Below are 19249 nucleotides of genomic sequence, written 5' to 3' on the forward strand. Positions count from 1 at the left end.
TGGAGATACTGGTCTGACTCACAGCTGCCTGCATTGAGCAGGAGGTTGATGATCTCCTGCGGTCCCTTCCAACCTGAGTTATCCTCTGACCCCTGGGTACTTTTATATTATTAAGTAGAAAACATTTCCTGGGATTAAACAACAGCTGGTCTTAGAATAAGTGGTCAGTAAAACCTAAGTTCTCTTCCCACATCTCAGGTGGCCCACAAGTGCAGCTGCTGGAGTGCAGCACCTGCAGCGAAGGCATTAAAAAGAAGGAAACATTGGAAATGACAATACAAGGCACAAATCAGCTGTCACCAGTGTGGAATTTTGGAAAAAATATGTGAAATGGGAGATAGTGTCTGCCACGAGACATCCCAGAAGACGCTGGGTTTACATACTGCCTGGACCTGTCAGAGCTGCAGCCCTGTGTGAGAGGTGGTGTGGCGAAAGAGAGGTTTCATTGGGATTCGTAATCCCGAGTCTCCAAACAGTCCCGGGGATTCCAGGGCACTGTTTGTAAGGGCGAACGCTACCTGCTGCCGCCTCTGCTCCAGCTGAGCCACCCGCCTCTCGGACGGGCGCGGGGTGGGCTGTGCCAGGCCTGCCTTTGGGGGTGCTTTGAGAGGCAGAGCCCGGCTCAGCCCTTGACACACCAGCCGTGCAGGCAGAGAGTGGAAAACGCTGAGTGTGGCCGAGGAAGGTGCCAGACCTGGGGCTTGCCCTCCTCTTCGGGAAGGAAGAGAGCACTTAGGGTGGTGTTTGCTTAGTCAGGGCTAGCAAATATTTCCAGTTTCTATTTCTGCGGCTCCAAATCCCGCTCGTTTTTGGGAGCCAAAAGCAGGTTTTGGGCTGGGCTGCAGGACCCGGCTCCAGAGGGAAATGCTGGGCACCGAGCCTGCGCCCAGCCAGCCCGGCCCCGCTCGTCCCACGGCCCTCAGAGCCCCCCGCCAGAGCAGCAGTGCTCACTCTTCTGAGCAGCTTGATGCTGCCGCTTCGTGGGAAACCGTCAATGTGATTTTTTTAGCATTCTTCTTGCAGTTTAATTGCATGGAAACAAAAATGAGCTTAACAGCTGCCAGCCTGTTCCTGCTTAAGTTAGAGCTATTGCAGTCCTTCAGAATTTCAGCTAAATGAAGTAATAACCGATTTTCTAACGAGCTACCTCTGTCTTTTGAAATTTCATGTGCCATGATACGGTCAGTACACAGACTAGAGCAACGACAGCATCACTATGTTGATATAATGTATGGGGGTTTATGAAGTAGTGCTGGGCTCTCAGGTGCACAGGTGCTTGTTTCTAACTTCGCACATTTTCATGGTGGAGATATAGCATATATTAACAGAAAGAACATGTATTTAGGGATTATGACCACTTGCTGCGTACCAAGCTGACAGGGAAGAGCCGTGCGGGTAAATGCAACACCGGTGCGTACACAGAGAGGTATCCTTAGTGACTCACTGCACGTAATAAGGAGCAGATGACCCTGCTCACCTCAATGGACACAGAAAAACAAATAATTGAACATACTAATCCATAAGAACTGTCACTACACATTGTGTACAAAGAAAAATCACCTCCTGGCCATTGATTACCTGGGCATGGCATGCCACGTGCACTACAGACACATCTCTGGTGGGGAGAGGGCAGTGGCACCCAGCATGCCCGCGGCTCCAGCCCTGTCACAGGGCTTGGACTGGCCTCGTCCCAGCCTGGGCAGGACAGCGGAGCTGGACCCCAGCCAGACCCCAGCAGGACCAGGGCAGTGATGCCTGGATGTTGTTGGGCCAGCAATGCCTCCTCTTCCAGCAAACCCAGCCTTGAGGAGAACATCTTAACCCAGACCTTCCATGCATCAAAGCAACTTGAGCTCCTGCACGACGGTTTTCCGTGCTAAGAAACCCAAAAGCAAAACCGTGAGTTTCTTCCTGATGTACGTGAAGAGCCCTGAGTCACTTCCCCGGCAGCAACGGAACCGCTGCTGGTGTGGGCTGACGGGAAAACCGGCCCTTGCTTTGGTGACGCTGTGACAGGACCACGTCCCCGTGTCTCGGCTGTGCCTGTCTCAGAGCGCCCCGTGCCCACGCGCGGGCAGGAGCGAGCTGGGGGGAGCATGGGGCAGGCTCAGCCGCGCTCCCCCGACACGCCTTGCCGTCCCGCGCGCTCTCGGGGGGGGCAGAGGTGTCTGTTCTAACACCATCACGAGCGGGCTGGGGCTTACCGATTCATAGCGCATCTTCCAAATTACCCGCGCGCGTGCGCCCTGGGAGCTCCGGGCTTCACCTGCCCGTCTGCACGCCCAGCGGCCAGGGAGGCTGAGCTGCCGGCACCGTGAGCCGAGCGTTGCACAAGCTCTTTTCTGGAAGGCGGGTGGCAGGCGGACGTTTATTTGTCTTCTACCCTCGCCTGCCTTCCTGCCCGGCCTTCAGCACGGGGCCTGACCAAGCGCCCGGCCGCCCCTTCCCTCCGCTTCCCCAATCGCAGCCGGGACGTGGACGCCGAACCCGCGCTTGCACAACCGGGGGTTGCTGCCGTCTCGCCGCCCAGCACGTACGGCCCACGCGCGTCGGGGAAAAGGGGTGGCTGGGGTGGTGAAACTGCCCTGTGGCATCCAAAGGCGAAGGAAGATGTTTCCATGTCCTGTGAAGATGGTGGCGAACCCCAGACGAGAAGCACTACCGTTGAGAAGGAAGGGCACGTGGCACCGGGAACCACGGTGAGCCTCTTGCCAAGGAGCCGCCTACATAACCCCAGGAACACGGCGTGGATCGCAAACTGAACCAAGTCTGGGGCTCCAGCAGTAACAAAATTCACCGCTTTATCGCACCAATCTCATGCATAACTCCGCCAGGCGGTCAGCTGAACGGAAGGTGCAATGGGTGGCTCTGTGGAGCGAGAGGTGTTGCATTTGGTTTGGCAGATTCCTGCACGAGGCACACACGAGAAACCAGGCTAAACAGAACATGAGTTTGTGTTGAAAACGCAAAATTTCTCTTTTCACATTCTCTCTCAAGCCCAGGGTGGGTGGCATCAGTGAAAGCAAGTAGAGGCAGTCAGGGGTGGGAGCTGACAACCACAAATCCCTAATGTGGGAAAAAAATGAAATACAAGGAGCGTGTCCAGGCGGAGTGTACATGGCCTTTCTGCTTCTGCTACAAGATTATTAAAAAACCAAACCCACTGGCTCCTCTTGTGCCCCACTGAAGCCCCTTCACAAGAAAAAGAAGCCACTGAGCTGATACAGGAAAGCCCCAAGCAGCTACCATTTTAAAAGAGAAACAGTTCTTTGAAAAGTCCCGTTCTGTCCACTGAAAAAGGCAGAGGTGAGTCTACTAAAGGTGCTTCAGCTTAGTATTTATTGCTGTACCATACTTTCTCTGGAAGAAAATGCATCTTTAGTGCATTAGAGTCCAACTTCAGAAATGGAATATCCAGCCCCTGTTTGGAAACTCTGCCCTTAGTTCCCTCTGTACAGGAATAAACATGCACAATGTCCAGCCGAATCATTGCCTCTTGACACTACGTACAATGGTCCTCCCAACAGCAGGAGGGATCGATAACGGAAACTCAAGCACAGCCTTATCTGCCCCAGGCCTTGCTGCCACAACACACATGATGGATCTTTTTTCCACCGCTGACAGAGCAATTTAGCAATTTGTGTATAAAGATTTGTTACGGAGCAAACAGAGGGAAGAAAACAAGGATTTACGCGGTCAGGGCTCTGGTTAGCGCTCCCCAGGCACCCCTCTCCCCGCTGGCGCAGCCTGGCTGCAGTTTCCAGCCCCCAGCTGTGCTGCTCCAGGGGAGCAGGAGAGCGGTGGCTTTGGCTGGTGGCACTGATGGAGGGGCCGGGACCACCCTCCCAGGGCAAACTTTTGGGGGAGCAGCGCTGGAGACACTCGTGGAATGTGACAGCAGAGTCCTTCCCGCAGTACCGCCGGGCTGAGCAGCAGCATCCCCCCAAGCTCAGGGGGATCCCCGCGGGTAGCTGGGCACAGCACAGGCGTACGTACGAGATACGTGCAGAGGGAAGCGGCTGCTTTGTCCCCCAAACCGAGCCCCAGGGGTCCTTTTGCTCACAGACTGAGAGCAGGGAAAAGGCAGACGGAGGGGCTTCGCAGGCATCAAACCGAATAGCGTATGAACCGAACCACTCAGCACAAGGGAGGCTTTGGTTTTTATTAAAACAGGATGGACAGTTTATTACCAGGCAGGTAGGTAACGAAGCAACAGTTGAGTGCATTGCAGCTGAACTCCACCTCGGGAAGCAGAACTAAAGCTGTCTCTGATGAGACACGACCATGTGTCCTTTCTCTGTGCCTCGAGGAGCAGCAAGCCCCGGGCTGGCGCTCGCCTCCTGCCCGCGCTGCTGCCCACACTCCCCCACCCCTCTCAGCCGGTCCTTCCCGAGCCCAAGCTCGTACAAGCTTATTACTCCATCAATCTCCACTCTGTATATTTGAAGTCAGGTCAGACACTTGGAGAGTGAGTTCTGCTGCTGCAACGATTCTGCAGGGGTGTCAGGCGGAGAACTGGCTCCTCGTTAGCTCCTGTTTCAGTATTGGAACTGTTAATGAAGTTGTAAGAGTGAGGTCCAAATTCTGCTTCAAGCTATACATTCTGCTCGCACTTATAGATAATTACATTAAAGTTAAGTAAATCCATACTTTGAAAAGAGCAAAAATGCCAGTGAGAGCTTGCATAGCTGTCCCAGGGATGTACGAAGGCAAATCTCGGTTAGGAACTAAACCGATAGATTTTCTTGTTTTCACTTCTGCAAGCTGAATCCAGCTTTAACATCAAAGTGAAGGAACCTGTCTGCACACACACACGTCTTCGCTGTCTCAGTGCTGCCAGGAAACGCTCATAAGAGCAGCAGCCGAGCGTTACAGCTTTCTGGGCTCCTCGCACTTGCTACGAGCAAAAATAGCAACCTCGCCCCCGTCTCCCTTCTGCACCGCAGCGAAGGCTCCACCCCGCCCTTTGCTTCCCTCCCTTTTTGCCACATCCGAGTTGCCAGCCCTTGCCAAATCAGCTGGAAATGGAAGCTGTCCCAGTTATTTACTCGGAAAGGTGAGCCTGCCAGGAGAGGCAGAATTTGCAAGCCCTCACATAAAGACGGCTCGACTCTGATTCCCAGACTGTGCTGCCCGTGTGAATCGGTGGCCCCGGCACATCTTACCCAAGCCTAGGTCCAGTCCGGCACCACGTCATGGCTCAGAAAGAAGCCGTCTGAGAGCAGCGTATTTTCCCTCTAAGAGCTACCCCGATGATATTTTATTTACGATACGAATAGGCCCCGGCGCATCCTGCCCCAGCGCGCCCTTTCCTGCTGTACTGTCGCGAGAGCATCGCTGCTGGTTTGCCGGAGTCAGATCAGCAGAAGGAGGGATCCTGAACAGCAGGGCAGCAAGTGCGTTTAGAGGAGCACACTCAGCTCACACATATTCTACAGCATAAATGAAAGTATCTAAAAAAAGATGGCACTGTACACAGAGGAAGGCTCTCCTTAAGAGAGTTTCCTCCCCCTTTCTCCCGCTACGGGAGGTCTCCTTATTCGCTCATTTGCTGGTGGTTGTCAACCTGCTCGAGAGCCACCTTATCTTTGCCATCAGCATCTCTCTGAAGTGGTCGCCCATCAAGAAATAAAACACAGGATTAATGGCGCTGTTCAAGAACGCAACGGGCCTCGTGATGATGTAGATGGTGTTGATGACGCCCTGCGTGCACGCGGAGACTGCCAAGGCCGGTATTCGGGAAGCGAGTCGGACGTTGCGCATTATGTGATAGGGAGTGAAGAGCAATGAGAAGATAACCACGGTGAGGACCACTAACGTCAGCGGTTTTTCAAGTGTCAGAAGGGAACTGACTTGCTCGCTCCTGTTTTTAAGAAAAAGAACCATCTTCACGTAGAAGCAGCACATGACCACGAGAGGGATCAGGAACCCAAAGACGGTCAGGAACACGCTGTAGATGAGGTTTTCCGCGGGGTCTCCAGAGCTGGCGTAGTCAAGACACTTGTAATTATTGGCAGGTGTTACAGGCTCCAGGAAATACATCAGTGGCAGCAGCTCCAGTATCACGCTGACCCATACGGCAACAGAGATGATAAGGGCTGTTTTCCTCTTCTGCAGAACATGTTCTCGGAAAGGGTATTTTATGAGCATGTATCGGTCAATACTGATAACGGTGAGGAAAAGGATGCTGCTGTACAGGTTTGCATGCAACAGGAACCTGTTGCTGTGGCACAAGGTGCTCCCCATTGCCCACTGGTCTTCGGAGTAGCTGTTCACGAGGATTGGAAGAGTACACAGAAATAATAAATCTGATAATGATAAGTTGAAGAGGTAGATGTTGCCACTTTTCCAGTTTTTCAGGCAGAAAATATAGCCGAACACAACAATGATGTTTCCAGTGAAGCCCAAAATGAACTCAAGGCTGTACATGGTGGAAAGATAATACTTTTCCAGGATTCTGTTCATCGGCAAACAGCCACCTGTCTCGTTCACATCCTGGAAAGTTAAAAGGAAAGAAAAATACAACACCAGAAATTAGGAGAAGATCACCCCACGGCTATTTTTATGTTGTTGCTGTAATAGGTGAATACAGCATGCTATTCCCTGACAGTTTATAGGGTAAGTTGAGACTTGAACTTGAAGAAAATCCCTTACACACACCAGATTTCTGCTCTCAGCTATTGACCAGAGCGACCGAACTTGCACTAATAAAACCTGTGTGAGCGGTCTGAGGTAAGAGCATCGACTGAAAGCATCTGCCATAACGTGGCAGCTGCCGCTTGGCCAAACCCACAGCACGACCAGGGGCTAAAGTGAAACTCACCGGTCACCGCTTTGTCACAGCCCTTGCTGGAAGTCATCTGCCTCCTGTTACCCAACCCCTGTCCCGTGGCCTCCTCGCTCATCACTGGAGCGGGAGTCTGCTGTCAGGACCGATAAAGGATGAAGTCATTAGCAGCAATATGACCGCGCTCTGACAGCGTTACTCGGAATTCATTCATTCAGGAGAGAATGGGTTTGTTAAGTTAATTGAACCACTCATTATGCACTTTGCACAGTTTTGCTGGTATCGCAGTACCAGAATTGCCAGGAAGGTGCCGTGGGGATGAAGCGTGTGCCCTCTGCATCACGGCAGACGTGGCAGAGCGCTTCCGAGCCGCTCCTACAGACAAAGGGCATTTCTGCTCCCGGGGTTTTACGAGTCTCTTCTGTTTTCTACAACAAGCCCTTTCAAGAAGGGGAGGTTCGTTGAGGAAAGTCGCAGCTGAGCCCTCGCTGACACGAAGGCGACTCTAGCCAAGGGGACAGCACGGTCAAGTTCGGGATAAAACGCCTTTGAAGCCAAATTCACAAACTTAAAGTCACTTTTGTTATTAATTTCCCATGAAGTGAGAACTCTGTGCATGATTTATTCAATCGCAGCTCTTAACTCCTGCTGAGCCCCCACCCCTCTAACGGCGTGCCCCAAGCCCAGCCCCACGGAGCGGCTGGAGCAGGAGAGGCTGCTCCCTGCCGGGACAACGCTGAGCTCCCGGCTGGCAAACGCCGGGCTGTTTGCAGCCAGGAGAGCTGCCGGCAGGGCTGCCACCCCCTCAGCACTGCCATTTCATTTCCCCCTTGGCTCCAGACACAGAGCTGCTCCTTTCGGCTTGGGAGTGAGCAGCACGACCAGCGTTCTTTAAGCAACGCTTTCTAGGAAGCTGCACCAACTGTGAGTTTGCCTGAGGACAAATTTTGCTTTCTTTCTACCGGTTGGTTAAAAAATGGCTTTAACACTACAGGGGAAGAAATAGAGCGGGAGCTCAAGTGCTCGCTCCTCTCCCTCCTCAGGCAAACGCACCCACACCCACCTGCAGGGGAACGGCAAGGTAAAGCAAGGTTTTAGCGAGAGCCTTTGGTTAAAACATCAGCAAAACAGTTAGAAAGGCAGGGGAAAACAGAGCATTAGAAAAACGGGAAATAGATTAAAACTGAACTCAAGCTAAATCTAAGCTCTGAAAGAGCAGCAACGTGACTGCCACAGAATCTGCTAAAGACAGAACCTGCTAAAGACAGAAAACCATGTGGTTATTGTCAGTATTCTCAAAGCAGCTCTGGTGTCTACAACCTGTTAACAGCTCTCTGCTCTCAAAGCCCCGTATTTTATTTTAAAGTTAGACCGTGAGGCAGAATAAAGCACAGCAGATACAGAACTTCCTGAAGTTACATCCAGCAAATACCTACACTCACACCACAGCGCAGGAGGCAAAATTAAACAGCCGTGAACGCTGACTCTGGCCGGACCAACCCCACGTGCAGATCCCAGCCTCACCCCGTCAGTGCAGGCTCTTGAGAAGAACCTCAACTCGTTAGTGAGATTTTCGTTCTGGAGAACACTGCGCTAACGTTGTCGCTTTAAACACGAACAACAACTAAAACCTTGCTGCAGCGACAGACCCATTGATTCAGCAGTCGTTAGATTAAGACTGATCGATCAGCTTCAAAGCAAGCGGTCAGGGTAGAACAACGAAAGGCTCCATTCAGAAACCGTCTTGCTAGAGCAGCAGCGGAGGCTTCTCGAGAAGCGGCGGCGCGACAGCCGGCACGAGGCCACCTTACCATCCCCCGGGCTGGCGCTGCCACCGCCGCTCCGTCAGCTCGCCTGGACCATGCCTGGGCGCGAGCGCTGGGCTCCGGCACCGCCGCTCGCCCTCGTTTGCATACGGCCGGTCAGCCGTGAGTCAGGGCAAAGGAGGGGTTTGTTTGGCCGCGCAGGACGCGGGGGCCGCTTTCGTGGGGGGAGGCACGGCAAAACGCCCGCTGAGCAAAGGGGAAGTGCTTGTTTGCATCTCTCCTTGGCCGGCTGGAAACTCCTCGACCCGCGTGGAACCCCGGGGAGGGGAGCTGGGGGGACGGGCTGGCTGTGCCGAGAGCTCCCGCCCGGCACTGGGGCCCAAGGAAGGATTTCGGGTGACGTGCTCCTGCTTGGATGCCGTGCAGATCTCTCAGCGAGCCATGGGGGTCCCCAGCTCTCACCCTGCCCGGTGCAAAGCTCTGACCTCGTGCGGGCGGCTGCGGCCGTCGAGGCGGAGACCCCGGCGCTGCTTCCCGGTGGTGTGAGGAGGGAGAGGGCACTGCTCTGCATCCCATGTTTCGAGAGATCCCCGGAGGCATCAGGAGGGCAAAGCCTGGTGGCTGGTGTCCTGGCTACACCCGGTCTTCTTCAACCACCGAGAGGTCTCTCCTGACTCACGCAGAGACCGACACGAGAGGTGCTGTGACACGGCAGCTCGGTGACATTCTGTAGGCAGCAAACCAATTAAACCAACGTATTTTAGTTATGTTAGAGCTAGAGAAGAGCACTTCATTTTCATATGTTAACACATTTTAACACCTCGAATCTTGATGGTTCATTCATCATTTCTATGCAATGTTACTCTGTTTTTAACTTCAAGAACAAACGCTGCTAAGGCAAAATGACTCCGTTCCACTGCAACTAATGCACCTGAACCAGCTCATATCAGCACAAAAATTGTTTCTTGGTTTCAAACAATACAGCAGCATTTTTACACGTGGTCTTGATTGTACTTTTACCTGTGGACCGCTGTCTTCCCCTGTTCAGAAGCCCCAGGATCCATAAAATGAAGGTTTCAATTTCTGGCGGCAGGGCAAGCCCAGCCTGGGTGTCCCGGTTGCAAGCGCCGCTCGCTGCGGAGGCAACGGGAGTGCTGCGGTTTTCTTGCAAGAACGAGCCGGAGGGCAACCTCAGCAGGGGGTTGGGTTGAAGGGGACTGGGTGGCTGTGGGGCTGGCACACCTGAGGGGCTCCCTGCCTGGGAGTTCTGCTGCTGCCAGGCAGGTTTGTGCCCAGGGGAGAACTTTAGAAAACCCCGCACTGTGCAATGTCAGATTTCACATACTTCCACTTAATTTCTACTGCCGTGCAGAAGCACGCTCTAAGCGAGGTTTCAAGCCAAAAAGGTGCTGCTGTCTGACTGTCAGTATACATTAATGACTGAAGGAAAAGGAGCAGCTTTTCGTTCCTGGCTCATGTAAGAAGTAGAGCTCTTTCCAGCCTGCTACAGAAAAAACCTGATTCACTCTGTACGCAGGCTGCAGGGCTGCATTTGCAGTCACTGGGCCTTTTGCAGGAAAAATAAAATCCCAGCATTTGGAGGGATATTGATCACCCCTTCAGTAAACAAGCTAAAACAGCTCTATTCACCCATTAACGGCAGCTTGCTCAGCCCCTGGCAGACACCAAACCAGCTCCTGCTGCACCCCGAGCAGATGGCCGTGCATTTGCAACACGCGCGTACGCTGACACCGAATTGCTGCAGCCGGCCCCGGCACGACCAGGCCATTCACACGGTATTTACATCGCGTGTGGCATCTGGAAAACACCGGCAGTGCCGGCACTGCCATGAGCCAGGCGAGCGGCCCCCGGCACCGCCGAGCTGCTGCTCCATCCCTTGCAGGGGACGAACAAAGCGGAGCTGAGCTCCGGTGTTTGAGGGGCATCGACGAGAGCCGGGTGAGCCCTGTGAGCAGCTCGTGCGCTTGAAGGCGAGGCTGCCTGCCGGGGAAGCCCCGGGGTGACAGCAGCGCTGCGCTCCGGCAAGGACAGTCCCTTCCCCGAGGAAGCTCATGCCCAGGAGAAAGGGAGACCTCAGCCGCAGGCAGAGCACGGCCAGGGCAGGCATCTCCAGCCGTTGGGCGGACACCGCTCAGTCTCGGGGTTGGGGTCTTCCCAGGCTCGCCCCTGCTCCTGGCTGCGCAGGTCTCCTCCTGGGATGAGCCTTCCCCAGGGGGTCGCTGCCGTGGGGAACGGCTCAGAGCAAAGCTTTGAGGTTGTCAGCAAACACAGCCACCACAAGGCTAACTGAAGTCGCTTTCGAAAGCAATTTCCTTCCTTTTCAGAAGGAAACGTGAAGAACGGAGTGAGGTTTGCTTCTTTTCTCCTCTGCGCATACCCCACAGCCCTGTCCTTGGCGAGCCAGCGCGCAGCAGAGGAACGATCCAAAGCTCCAGACAACAAGTACACTTTGAGAAGGCGCAAGAAGAGGAGTGCCAGTGAAAGACCGAGCTTTAAAAGAGCTCTGTGGCTTTCCAAGAAAAGAGGAAAGAAGAGCTGAGCAGGTTTGGGACCAGCGCAGGCACCTGCTCCACCACCCCTCCGTCCGGCCCCGGCCTGGGCTGGCGCGGCACTGCCAGCGTCCCCGCGGCACGGGCAGGGGCTCAGGCTGCCGCCTTCAGCAGGAACATCGCTGGGGACAAGCAGGGATAGAATGTCACGGGTATTTATGTCAAATATGTTTGTCAGAAATGAAAATTCCTGGAAATTGCCAGTTGAGCAAATACAGCTAAAGGGCAGCTACATTTCTCAAATTTAAGCCAGCATTTGTACGCCTCATTTTTAAAGCATGACTAAAAAGATCAAGAAGCTACAGGAAAACTGTTATCAGCTGGAAAAAAAGCTAAATAAAATAAACTGCTAAGTGACACATTAGCTTTCGATACCCAACCAGCACAAGCATGTACTCAGCATTACTTCACCTTGGTGAATTACACAAGAACAGTTTCTGAATTTTACCAGCCCAATGAAATAAAATTTTTAAAAGATAAATCAACACACAGTCAGATGTTGAAGCTGCTCATTAGTTTAGCAGTGCCGTGGCCATGCTGATGCTTCCCACGGAGCAGCTCTCTGGTTCTACAAGAGCCAGGTACTACTCTCTATCTCCCCCAGCGTGGTGGCAGCAGGATGAAATGGGAAGGAGGAGCAGCTGCCACCTGCTCAGAGCTGCTGGTTTTGCTGTACGACCGTCCCGCCCTGACAGCTAAGCCAAATAAAACCGGGAAATCAACTAAAGAAATAAATAGGGGTTTCCATTGTACTTGAAATAAGTCTTCACGCTGCTTGGGGTGATGGCTATAGCATTTCTCAGGCACGCTGTTGAAACTGTGCCGCCCAGATTTAATCTTGCAGCTCCCGGGCAGCCTGAGGCAAGTCTGCAAAACCTGGGCAGCGAGTCTGGGAGGCAAGGGCAGGCAAGGGCTGTCAGCAATGCTGCGCTGTCAAATTGATCGGGTCTTTAGCAACCCACGGCTCTAAAGAAGGGATGCAACTCGAGTCAGGCACGTTTGCTGTCATTAAATATCAATTAGTCGGTTCATATTAGACTGAGGCCTATTAAGTGAGTCATGCATATTTAACAGTTTACTGTGGTGTATTTGCTTTTGACTGGTCGGAATGAGCCACTGGGGCTGACCTCGAGTGAAATGAGGTGCCTTTCCTGCAGAGCCCTTCGAACTGGGGAGGTTTATCCCCACTTGGGATTCATCCCCGTGAGCAAGGTGGAACATGGGAATATGTTTTAAAGTTTTAAATTATTACTAGGGGAAATTAATTAATACCTTGCCCCGGCCACCATGAACCAGTAGAAGAGAACTCTGCGACAACAGCGGCCGTGCAGCCAGGTCAGCAGTACCCGCTGCTGCTGGACACCAGCCCGGCCAGTGCCGGGCGGGGGCTGCGCGGCTGGTTACCATAACTGCGATAGCCTGATGCTTTTCTCACCTTGGAACAAAGAAGGGACAGAATTAAATGTTTACTTTCGTTTATCTGTGGCTTGTTTATATTAGCCCAGCAGTACCTGGTTTCCCTGTGCTCTGGAATAAACGTGACTCGTTTGTGCTCTGCTTCAGTCCCCGAGGCAAAGGCACCGTGTCTGGGCTCAGACACTCATTTGCCAAACCGACAGCCCGAGCCGCACCTGTCCCCCGCTGCCAGCTTCAGGCAGCGTTCAGGTTTCGCTAAAGAACAAAAAATAAGCTACCTTAAGGTGTTGAATGTTCACAAACATATCTGGCGTTAGAGCAGGAGAGGCAGCCTGCCCTGCCGCCGGCAGCTCCTACACCGCCCTCGCTGCAGGGCCCAACCTTCAGCCGCGGTTGTGCCCGGGCACCGTCTGCTCCCCCCAGCCCAGCAGCAATTCCCACACAGCTTTTCACCAAACTCTTCTCCGTGGTGCAGGATATTTAACAGCCGGACAACCAGCCGAAGCCCTGGGAGGATAATACAGCCTGGAGCTTTTGCTGCCGTTTCTGTAAACCAGAAGTTACATTTTTCCATCGCTCTCTTGAAGAGGTAACAGGCAAGTCTCTCCGGCTCCCAAAACCAGCACCATGCTGGATGTCGAAGGGCAAATAGCGGGCCTGAGGAGTTCGGAAGCCCGCACCAGCGCGGTGATTAGAACCCAACGGAGAGAGGGCGAGGAGGCAGCGGGTGGGAGATGGGCCGAGCATCTCCAGACTGGCAGCGAGCTACGCGTGCCGGCACCCCTAACCCCCCCCCTCCACCTCAGGGGCACGGCACTGGGCGCTGTTAGGTGAGAGACCTGGCTTTTACGGACTGCTGTGTGCAAACAAGCAGCACACCTAAAGAGCAGATAAACCCCAAATGAATCCACTCCCCCTCATCATCTGCCCGCAATTCTGCTTTTATGACGGAGCGTCTGAGCAAGCCTGCAGTGTAATGGCTGCGTGCAGGGTGTTATTTGCATAAAATGCCTCCGTAATACACATCTCATGTACCATCACCACCCTTAGCACCTTGCCATCTGTTATTGGAATTGTTCTAATTATACGCAGGGCCTGAAAATGAGGAAAGACATGAAATTGCTTCAATTACTCAATTAACGTTTCTTCCTGGGAGGAGCTGATCTTCATTAATAACATACGTTTCAAGAAGTCCAACACACACATTTCTTTTGCTCCCCCAAAGCTACAACGTCCTTTTTTCAACCCCCACCTCCCAGGCAGAGGAGGAGGAAGGGGCCTTCACTGCACTCAGCTGCTGCATGGAAACTTCACCCTGGAGCCTTGCTGCTCCTCCTCCTCCCCCCAGAAGCCCAGCCCAACCGTGCAGCCAGGCAGGAGGGAGGTGCCATCCTGAGCCTCACGGACTGATGCTGCAGGTGTGCAGAGGGCTTTGGTGTTTCTCTGAAGTACAACATGTATTTTTATATAAAACGTAAATTTTTGTTGGATTTATACAAAGCAATATATGTAAAATGTGTACCATGCTCTTATAAATGTATTTTTTTTAAATACAAATGGCAGCTGCGGCCCGGTGAGTAAGCCCAGCCCAGAGGAGCAGAAGTTAGATACAAGGACATTGCACACATCAGTGGAAGTCTGAACACCACCATGATTATTTTTAAATGGGAGAAATAAACAGGGTTCAGCTTCTAAAAATACTTCCCACTCCCCCTGCTTCATTGTGATGTATTTAATGTCAGCAAATATTAACCCTCTTAGTATCTGGGATACAAAAAGGTAGCCTAGCTTTTCTGTGAAAACAAAGCCAATAAATCAGCAAATATTTAAGCAATACAGAAGCTGCTTTAAAATTTCCCACGTGGCTGATAAATAATACTGGCTTCTCATTTATCAGCTTTTAAATATTTTGTTCATTCAGGCAGCTGCTGTCGCTCTGAGGGATAAAAAGGGGCTGAATAAACGGCGCGTTTCTTCTTCCACACTGCAGCAAAGCTTGGAAGAACCAGTGACAGAGCGATAAAGGCACCGTCTTGCACATCGCCACGGGAACAAGGGCCGGGGGTCCCCGGGGGGCTCTGCCCTGGCACTGGGACGCTGAAGCCGCAGCAGAGGCAGGGAAGGAGGGCAGGTCACAAACCTTGCCCAGCCCAAAACACGCTGTGCCTCGAGGGGAAAAAAAAAGCGTACAGCAAGGCGCAAACATTGCAAATAAATAGGCATTTCAAAAATTTCTTATAATTATTGTGGTTAAAACACTACTAATGCAACTTCAGTGTTTTCAGGTTTTTATCCCGGCTTAACGTCTCTATGAAGATTGCGTGGATCCATCCTGTTTCTGAGCACAGTTTTCTGAGCCTTGATTGCCTGGAGGCTGGAGACTTAGCAAAGCTCTCTCAGTCCCACGCCCTGGCACCTTTTAAGTCACATTGCCTTATCCCCAGGGCATACCTGAGCTGAAGGGTCTCTCCGCAGCAGTCTTCCCTGCTCCAAGGCAGGGGGTGTCCCGCGCCGCAAGCCTGGTGCCGGATGAGCAACCCCACAGCGCTGGGCTCCCCTTGCTGGTGCTGTCCTCTGCTGGGAGCCTTCACCCTGGGAAAAACCCGCACAAAACAGAGCAGCTTTGTAGGTTAACCTGTAAAGGGAGCCCTCGGAACTGCTCCTGGGGCGTCGTTAATGAAAATAATGAACATGCTGAGCGGCACCAATGCGATGGGGCCTTAAACTGCATTTGCCAGCAGGGGACAGCTTAACAGTTCCAAAAATACTAGAAAACCAAAACTGTTTGCCAAGTTGTGGGTTTGGGGGCTGTTGTTGGGGGGAGTTTTTTGTTTGTTTTTTTGTTTGTTTGTGTGGGGTTTTTTTGTTTTTTGTTTTTTGTTTTTTTTTTTTAAACCAGTACAGTACTTCAGCACAAAGCTAGAGACTCTACAAACTGATAATGGGGGAAACCCCAAGGGGTGGGGATGCTTTATTTCCTCCTCCACTCACTTGCAAGTGTGAATTTCATTTTCTCTGCACACACTTACCGCTGAATCATGTTTTATACAGGTGATGGTGGAACTGGAGAGCCTGAGAACAGCCTCCCCCGGCACTTGGGCATCCTCTGAGGGTTTGGTCTCTGCGACTGGAGCTGGCTCCGCTGCGAGCTCCCACTGCGGCTGTGAGACCAGGCTGCACCTCCCGAGGCGGAGGGAGACGGAGGAGCCGCGGGTGAGAGGCCGATGCTGCGCCCCGAACACACACCAGTGGGGCTCAGCTCAGCCCAGGACCCGCAGCCGAGGGCAGGGTGCAGGTACAGCCCGGGAGCGCGGCCTGCCGCGAGCCTGCCCGGCCGGGGGGAGGCTTGGCTGGGCCACTCCACGATGACAGCAAGGCTGAGCTTTGTCTTTTAGTGTCAAACACCAAATTTCGTTTCAGTCTCCACAGGGAGGCAGAACAAAGCCTTCCCTTGGGGTGGGTTTTTTCTGCTCTGGATAAATGAGTCGCTTACTGCAGCTTCAGCCTTTCCTGCCAGACACTGACGCTGCAAATTTCACTGTCTCATTCTGTGCCTCACCAAGCATTTCCAATGCAAAAAGTCTATTTTAGGAACTGAATCAAAAGCACATACAGTCCAATCAATCATGAATCTATATTTAGGTGGTGGTGGATAAAAGACGTTTCCTTCTTGTTCCAAGCAGACCCCTATGGAAACGGGCAGGGGGAGGCTGGTAATACTGTTTGAATTTTTCCTTCACACATAAATTTTTCTACTGTCTTACAGGTATAAAACTTCTCTAAAGGTAAGAAAGATCATTTCTAGAGGTGTCTTTCAGCTTTGTTCCTCTCACTGCCAACTTCTTCACTGCTTTTTATCTCCTCCATGCCAGCTGGGTCAGATTCTCCACTAATTTAAACATGTACCCTTAAGGCTTGGCTTTACCTCCTCCTTCACCGCCTCCCCAGGATCCTTTCTCAGCTGGCGCCATCCCTTCAGCCAGCCTGTCTCCCTGCCCAGGCCTTCCCAATGCCTCCGGTGAGCGTCCCCAGGCTTTGCCAGGAGCTGCCCGCACACACCGTGCTACCCCCACGCGGGGGAGGCGCGGGAAGAACCAGCCGCCCTGCTCAGGTGCGAGGGCAGGGGTAGCAGCGCCCACCCGACAGACCCACTGCTCTCACGGCATCCTGCTCCCCGCATCCCTGGCACAGCCAAAGCCTGAGCCGCAACAGAGGAAACGCCGCGGCGGTGGCAGCACGGACAAGGAAGGTGTCCCAGCGCTTCAGTCTGCTGGGAGCCAGCACCCTCCTGCTGGGTGACAAGGACCGCCCCGATGGGTGACCTTTCCCCAGCACTTCAGACCAACACCACTTCGCCAGCGATGCCCCAGGGCCTGCAGGGAAGGGAAACCATCACAGCCGGTATCAGCGACAGCAGCGCAACCCGCTGAGGGACGCCTGCTTTTATAGCCCAGCCTTGTGCACGTCCCCCTCCGACACAAACACAGTAACCCTCCCCTCCAAACGCTCTCTTCAGCAAGTCTTTTTCTGACATTTAATATGGATGAAGGAGTAAAGCAGCCTACGAGACTCAGCAAAAGGCTCCCCTACAGTGACCAAAGGCCAACTGGGCTCATCCCACTGGCACTCACAGCATTGGAAATTTCCTACCTGGGGAATACGCTTGTGGACGTGACCCTAATTCTGTACAGAAAGTCAGACCAAAGGTGGTGCTGAGGCAAAACCCCAAACCCCTACACTTCCTCAGGGATACTAAGCTACTCTTAATTAATTCCAAATGAGGGAGAAACAAAACCTCAGTGGAGATGTCTGCTGCCAGCAGACACGAGCCCAGTCCTGTGGGCCAGAGCCGGGACCTGCCAGCAGCAATAAGGAGAGCACCGCAGAAGTCACCTCCCAAATAGCTGGGAGCTCATGGAACACACACGTCCCGAGGACGTGCAAATGCACAAACCCATTGTGCTGCTGCACAGGGGGGCTGCAGCAGATGCTTTTTACTCCCCGTGGTATGTTGTGTGCTCGGTATGCAGGAAGGCACACACCATTTCAAGGCTGGATTCAGAAGCAGAACGCTCCTGCTGCCAGACCAAAGCCAGTTTGCTGACCCTGTCCCCTGGGGTGAGCAGCAGCCCCAGCCCAGCACCCCCAGCCAGGCTCAGCTCCCCACTGTCTCCATTCTCAGCATCCTCCTGTTGATAAAGGACACCCACCCAGCTACTTCTGATTCTCTCCTCAGCCACCACAGCCAAGCGTTACTGACTGTGCACATGGACTGTAACAGCAGGAGCAAACGTCTCCCTGGGTTTGGTCCTGGTCGTTTGCAACAGGCACCGGGTGTCCTAAAGCCAACTGGTTATTCCTTTCCAACAAGTGGGATACTGGAGTGACAGAGTACATCGCATTGGAATCCAAAGACAAGTTTAATATTTATATTCAACATAAAGATGAAGATGAAAAAGAAAAACATAGCAACAATTCCATATACACTCCATCTAAACAGGCTGCATACACATTCAGAAAAACCCCAGAACTATTGAAGACTCTGTAGCTTTTATGGGAAAGAAAAGAGCAGGATGCACATCATCTTCGTGGTGTGTTGTGATCAGTTTAAAACCAAAGACCAATGTGTGCATTCATCATTCAATTTTTTTAGAGTTTCTCTTTAATACACAAAACATTTGTATAGAGGATATATAAATTTTTTATATATATATGTAAGTTCAGCTGACCTGTGTTTCTTTCAAGTCTATAAAGCTGCTAAGCTAATCTTATTTTTAAAGATTTGTATGTAAAAACCACTAAACCTTTTTAAGGATAATTAGAATGCATAATACATAACATGAAATAAGTAGAGCCTAAAACATATAGCAGTGCCATTGGAAGGCAAGGACCTTCACAGTCTTCCTTTACCTGATGAATATCCAGTGCTGTTCTGTAACACTATTTCCTTCTAGTACAGGGATTAAAGAAAGCGATTACCAAGACAGCTGCTTAAAAAGAAAAAAAAAGAAAACAGAAAAGACAGCCCAACAAAAACCCCCAAACATTTGCCCACTTACAGCTATCCCCCTGTGTTTTCAAGTGCTTCCCCTGAGCTGCGCTGGAGAGAGACCACAGCACAAGCCCAGCCGCCCGGGCGATGGGCAGGGTTTCACGGAGTTGGGTCTCTGCACCTCTGCTCGCCCCATGGCAGCAGCGGGGCCTTGCTGGTGCATCCCACAAGACATGGGAACGCACCGAAGGGGACGGGGAGCAAGCTGCCACCGAGCGCCTCCTGCATGCAAACAGTGACCTTGCCCATTCGCACAAGCCTGTGTCACAAAGACCTTGTGACTGGAAGAAACAAGGAGCAACCAACGCAAGGCATCGGGTCCCACGTGCCGTGCCAGCCGTGGGGCGAGCCCAGGCAGTGTGAGGGCAGGGTCGGGCACAGAGACTCTTCTGGTCTTGGCCAGGAGAGAAATCCCCAGGAGAGGGCAGCCCCAGCAGTTCGTGGGGTTCTGAGCTCAGACGACAGCACTGAAAGAACACTGAGGTTAGGATCAGACTGGTATTCCTGCCAGAGGTGAGGAGAGACGCCACAATCCAGACACTGCAGGGCAACGCAACGAAGGCGGCGATCGCGCCCAAAACTCACCCAGCCCCTGCTCTACGCTCCTCAGCCGCGCCCGGCGGACACGAGCGAGGCCCACTAGAGCAACACTGTCGGC

The 19249-nt window shown here is 52.7% G+C and overlaps 1 protein-coding gene across 1 annotated transcript; it reads right to left on the reverse strand.

The window, feature by feature from the left end:
• Positions 1–5544: 5544 nt before the first annotated feature.
• On the reverse strand, positions 5545–6429 carry SUCNR1 (succinate receptor 1). The gene has a single exon (XM_009959013.2). It carries the CDS (start codon positions 6427–6429, stop codon positions 5545–5547), a length of 885 nt encoding a protein of 294 aa, XP_009957315.2.
• Positions 6430–19249: the final 12820 nt, after the last annotated feature.

Source organism: Leptosomus discolor, chromosome 7 (genome assembly GCF_034619465.1).
Source record: "Leptosomus discolor isolate bLepDis1 chromosome 7, bLepDis1.hap2, whole genome shotgun sequence".
Classification (NCBI taxonomy): Eukaryota; Metazoa; Chordata; class Aves; order Leptosomiformes; family Leptosomidae; genus Leptosomus; species Leptosomus discolor.

Excerpts from the sequence above, each read along its gene's own strand:
- SUCNR1 (XM_009959013.2), bottom strand. The coding sequence starts at position 6,429 with ATGTACAGCCTTGAGTTCATTTTGGGCTTCACTGGAAACATCATTGTT.